The sequence below is a fragment of the Thalassophryne amazonica genome, chromosome 14, assembly GCF_902500255.1.
Source record: "Thalassophryne amazonica chromosome 14, fThaAma1.1, whole genome shotgun sequence".
Taxonomy (NCBI): domain Eukaryota; kingdom Metazoa; phylum Chordata; class Actinopteri; order Batrachoidiformes; family Batrachoididae; genus Thalassophryne; species Thalassophryne amazonica.
The window spans coordinates 67,947,604-67,953,603 of NC_047116.1; the positions used below are offsets into that span (position 1 = coordinate 67,947,604).

Below are 6,000 nucleotides of genomic sequence, written 5' to 3' on the forward strand. Positions count from 1 at the left end.
GATCTAAGGTATGATTAAAGTGGTTGGTGGACTCATTTACATTTTGAGCAAAGCCAATCGAGTCTAACAATAGATTAAATGCAGTGTTGAGGCTGTCATTCTCAGCATCTCTGTGGATGTTAAAATCGCCCACTATAATTATCTTATCCGAGCTAAGCACTAAGTCAAACAAAAGGTCCGAAAATTCACAGGTGGACAACCAGGTGGACGACAGATAACAACAAATAAAACTGGTTTTGGGGACTTCCAATTTGGATGGACAAGACTAAGAGTCAAGCTTTCAAATGAATTAAAGCTCTGTCTGGGTTTTTGATTAATTAATAAGCTGGAGTGGAAGATTGCTGCTAATCCTCCGCCTCGGCCCGTGCTATGAGCGTTCTGGCAGTTAGTGTGACTCAGGGGTGTTGACTCATTTAAACTAACATATTCATCCTGCTGTAACCAGGTTTCTGTAAGGCAGAATAAATCAATATGTTGATCAATTATTATATCATTTACTAACAGGGACTTAGAAGAGAGAGATCTAATGTTTAATAGACCACATTTAACTGTTTTAGTCTGTAGTGCAGTTGAAGGTGCTATATTATTTTTTCTTTTTGAATTTTTATGCTTAAATAGATTTTTGCTGGTTATTGGTGGTCTGGGAGCAGGCACCATCTCTACAGGGATGGGGTAATGAGGGGATGGCAGGGGGAGAGAAGCTGCAGAGAGGTGTGTAAGACTACAACTGATGGCAGTGTTCTATGCATTTTGATTCAATGTTCTATGCATTTTGGTGTGGCACGCAATCATGGTATGTTCAATGTAAATGAGTTGTTTTTGTAGTAGTTGTAGCAGCCTGGCATGCCCCTTCCCCTGCACAGGGCCATGGATGTTTTATATTGCAAGAAAAGTATTGCATCTCTTCTTGCTTTTGTCAAAGAGAAGAGGTCAGAGGGAGCTTTTCAAGCTGTTTATGCCAAAGCAGTAGGTCTCACCTCCGACCCACAAGATGAGCCCATAAGATGAGCCATAAGAAAGTGCCATCTGTCCTAATTCCAGGATCCCCAGGAGTGCTACAGAAATCTGTACATGGCCATCCTTGAATCTGCTCCATGGATGGAACAGATTTTTAAATTTGAAAGTTTGCACTTCTTAGAATTAGTCAATCCAGGGAAGTTTGATGACATGAGAGAAGTGTTTCCAGAAGAGGCATTCCAGAGTGTCCTGAAAAATTATGGCCAATACTTTGGTTCAGGGAGACTGAGGTCTGAACTTCAAGTCATGTATTCAGGTCAGGACTTACAGGATAACGGGGAAACTGTGTGATTTCTTGGTTTTTCTAAAAGACACGGAGTTGCACAGTGCAATGCATCAGCTGTACAAACAGTTATCGTTAGTGACAAGAGTTGGAGCCAGTGCAGAAAGGAGCTTCTCCTGTTTAAAAAGGCTTAAGTCTTACAACCGCAACACAATGGGTCATGGCCATCTGAGCAGCTACGCTCTGCTGGACATTGAGAGGACATTGGTCAGGTCCCTAGAAAAGAGGCCTACTTGGTACAAAAGGGCCACAGACCATTTTCTTGAAAATGAATGGAAGGCAGACTTTACGTATAAATAAACTGAAAAATTTTATGATTTAAGCCGACAATGAGCTTCCCCTCTTAGAAAGACCAGCAGCTGCCAAACGCTGTCAGTGCCTACTGCATATTTCTGCCTCACCGTGGAGCCTGAGCTGTGTGGCAGTGATTTCCAGTTGGTTGCTTCCCTGATCTCTTCCATTAGAGTGAATACGTTTCACTGTCCCACATTTTTAGTGACCAGCAGGCTGGGTTGTAAGTTAAACTCATCCCAAATCCTGTTGGAGGTATAGCAAACATAATCTTTGTTGCCAACAACAGCTTTAAGTCCAGTTTGTTCTTTTAAAGAAAATAACCTGATTTGTTTGGTTGTAATATATACAACCCCTGGCAAAAATTATGGAATCACCGGCCTTGGAGGATGCTCATTCAGTTCTTTAATTTTGTAGAAAAAAAGCAGATCACAGACATGACACAAAACTAAAGTCATTTCAAATGGCAACTTTCTGGCTTTAAGAAACACTATAAGAAATCAAGAAAAAAAGATTGTGGCAGTCAGTAACGGTTACTTTTTTTAGACCAAGCAGAGGAAAAAAATATGGAATCACTCAATTCTGAGGAAAAAATTATGGAATCACCCTGTAAATTTTCATCCCCAAAACTAACACCTGCATCATATCAGATCTGCTCGTTAGTCTGCATCTAAAAAGGAGTGAACACACCTTGGAGAGCTGTTGCACCAAGTGGACTGACATGAATCATGGCTCCAACACGAGAGATGTCAATTGAAACAAAGGAGAGGATTATCAAACTCTTAAAAGAGGGTAAATCATCACGCAATGTTGCAAAAGATGTTGGTTGTTCACAGTCAGCTGTGTCTAAACTCTGGACCAAATACAAACAACATGGGAAGGTTGTTAAAGGCAAACATACTGGTAGACCAAGGAAGACATCAAAGCGTCAAGACAGAAAACTTAAAGCAATATGTCTCAAAAATCGAAAAATGTACATAAAAACAAATGAGGAACGAATGCGAGGAAACTGGAGTCAACGTCTGTGACCGAACTGTAAGAAACCGCCTAAAGGAAATGGGATTTACGTACAGAAAAGCTAAACGAAAGGCATCATTAACACCTAAACAGAAAAAAACAAGGTTACAATGGGCTAAGGAAAAGCAATCGTGGACTGTGGATGACTGGATGAAAGTCATATTCAGTGATGAATCTCGAATCTGCATTGGGCAAGGTGATGATGCTGGAACTTTTGTTTGGTGCCTTTCCAATGAGATTTATAAAGATGACTGCCTGAAGAGAACATGTAAATTTCCACAGTCATTGATGATATGGGGCTGCATGTCAGGTAAAGGCACTGGGGAGATGGCTGTCATTACATCATCAATAAATGCACAAGTTTATGTTGATATTTTGGACAATTGAAAGGATGTTTGGGGATGATGAAATTATTTTTCAAGATGATAATGCATCTTGCCATAGAGCAAAAACTGCAAAAACATTCCTTGCAAAAAGACACATAGGGTCAATGTCATGGCATAGGGTCAATGTCAATGAGCAGATCTGATATGATGCAGGTGTTAATTTGGGGGATGAAAATTTACAGGGTGATTCCATAATTTTTTCCTCAGAATTGAGTGATTCCATATTTTTTTCCTCTGCTTGGTCTAAAAAAGTAACCGTTACTGACTGCCACAATCTTTTTTTCTTGATTTCTTATGGTGTTTCTTAAAGCCAGAAAGTTGCCATTTGAAATTACTTTAGTTTTGTGTCATGTCTGTGATCTGCTTTTTTTCTACAAAATTAAACAACTGAATGAACATCCTCTGAGGCCAGTGATTCCATAATTTTTGCCAGGGGTTGTATTAAAAGATCTTGGAATTTATTTTCTTTTTGAGAAACGAATTCCCTTACATGTGAAAATTAATCACTGGACTTGTTTCACCAACAGGCTATCAACCCAATGTTCCAGAGTGCCACCACCAATGTGAAGAACCCCTTATTCACTGGAGAATGAGCTTGAATGCTGCAGCAGCAGGAGTTCAGTACCCTTTGGCTGCAGGACACATGATCCCTGTGGTCTGCTGAGCGCCTTTTTGCAGACACATTGCTTTCAATTGCTTTTTTTTTTTTTTTTTGTCAAACTGCAGTAATTTTAATTTACACTGGACAAGCAGAAAATGGTCACTGAATAATTAAGGCGAGCATTTAATAATTTGTTATTTAGAATATATTTGTATTAATCTGATCAGTCATGATTCAGGTATCTGACTTCAGAAACAATTCCAAAATTTAAATGAAAGAATGAATGAAATGCTACGCCCTGCGTTCTCTACACATAACAATATGAATATACAAGCACACATCTCTCTGTAATGGTATTTTTGACAGTATGACGTCTCCACAGCATGTCTTTTTCCTGGTTCTCTCCCTCAGCCCCAACCAGTCCCAGCAGAAGACTGCCCCTCCCTGAGCCTGGTTCTGCTGGAGGTTTCTTCCTGTTAAAAGGGAGTTTTTCCTTCCCACTGTAGCCAAGTGCTTGCTCACAGGGGGTCGTTTTGACCGTTGGGGTTTTACATAATTATTGTATGGCCTTGCCTTACAATATAAAGCGCCTTGGGGCAACTGTTTGTTGTGATTTGGCGCTATATAAAAAAATTGATTGATTGATCATATGACTTCTGTGTGACTTCCCGTGAAGTCATTCATGGCGATTAATCAGAAATATGTTGCGTATCAAAATATGCTTAAGATCTAGAGTTTTTTGGTTGTTGACGTATTGGGGTGGGGGTGGGGGGGGCATGTTTCCTTGATCTTTGACCAAACTACTTGAAAACCTAGATCCAGTTGTGGTCTGAAGTTTCCATACATTCAGTGCTTAATTTGTAAAGTGGGAGGTCCCGGAGCGCAGAGGATGGGTGGCTCCGGTGCAGAAAAAAAAAAGAAGGGGTGGGGGGGGGGGGGCTTTCGAACAACGCTGTGCGCCACACCGAAAATAAACTGGGCATGTATTGTAACACTAGTCACACCAAATCCGGATAGAGTACAAATTCCTCAGTGGTCCCTCGTTTATCGCGGGAGTTATGTTCTCCGCGTTCACACCGGGCGCGATGCGAGCGACTGCAGCCACAGGTTGACATGTAATCCCTATGTAAGGACGCGTTTTGGCGCCAAACCGCGCAGTGCGACGCAAGTGAAGCGATTTTGAGCGTTTTGCGCGTTTGTAGCGCCTTGTTGCCCTCCTCCCCAAGTTGAAAAATCTGAACTTTTTCGTCTCGTCGCGATGACCAATCAGGGACTGAATATGTAGTGATGTGGAGATGTCTGGAGTTTGACTGAAGATGTGAACATGTCCTGTCTCTGGTAGCAGCCTGTGAGCAGGACTTATGTCTCTTTTGTCCTTTATTTCACAATCATGACAGTTTTTGGAGCGAGCAGCAGCACCAGAGCAGGGGGAGCGGAGTTTCTTTTTTTTTTTTTACGTGCGTGCGAGGGAATCATCCATGGAGATTATTTTACTTATTAACTACACAGATGTATAATAAAGCAAATGGTGACTGGTTTCTAAAGACAATTATGACAGAGTTTTTTGGGGGAGGAGCCAGCTGCAGCAAGAAGCGGAGTTTCTTCTTTTTTTTTTAATTGTTTACATGTGCGCGCGTGAACGGGACAGTTGGTCCTCAAACTGGGTCCCACAGAGGTGGAAGGACCACTGAAAGCAGACGTCATCCAGACGCAGCTCCTGCAGCAAATAATGATACTCTCTGTATTGGGAGCTTTTCACAACTCGCTCCATGTGATCAAGGCCCGCCATGTTAGCTTGACGCCGAGCGGAATAGAAGCTCCTCCTATTTGATGACGCACCGGGGCGAATTTTCGCAGCGAAAGTCCACCCAAGCAGAGCGACACACCGGGCAAAGGAGGCGCGTCCGTCGCCACGCGACCCCCGCATCTGATCGCGCCCGGTGTGAACGCGGCGGAAATCCGCGAAGTAACGCTATTTTTTACACTTATTATAGATGTTTTAAGGCTGTAAAACCCCTCACTACACACTTTTCTCAAACAGGCATTAACATTTTCTCACTTTTCTCTCTTGTGTGAACACTCTTTTCTTCTGTGCGAGAAGATTATAAACAGACACACGCAGAACACAATGCGTGGCTCTCCCTTCACTCACTGCCTCCGGGGGTACGGATGCGGGACCCGCAAAGAATCCAAGTCCTCTCTCGGTGGTCACGGAGCTCTGCGGCTACGGTCAACATCCACATCAAAACAGTGAGCGTAGCCTCTGGACCTGTTGCCAGATTTGGCGCAATTCCGCACAGCAGACAGGAGGGCGGCGGTGTGATTGGCAGTGAGAGCAATCGCGGTGATTTTTTTTTATATATATATTTTGTTAGTCAAGAGAGGTGGCGGATCACGGATCCAGT

At 42.5% G+C, this 6,000-nt stretch overlaps 1 protein-coding gene across 1 annotated transcript in view; it reads left to right on the top strand.

Moving 5' to 3' along the window:
• Positions 1 to 3,970, top strand: part of itgb2 (integrin, beta 2) — a 125,822-nt gene extending 121,852 nt beyond the window's left edge. Inside the window, exon 16 of the mRNA XM_034186558.1 lies at positions 3,522 to 3,970. Coding sequence (XP_034042449.1) covers positions 3,522 to 3,587 — 66 coding nt within the window. The 3' untranslated portion in view covers positions 3,588 to 3,970. The remainder of the gene's footprint in view (positions 1 to 3,521) is intronic.
• The last annotated feature ends 2,030 nt before the right edge of the window (positions 3,971 to 6,000 follow it).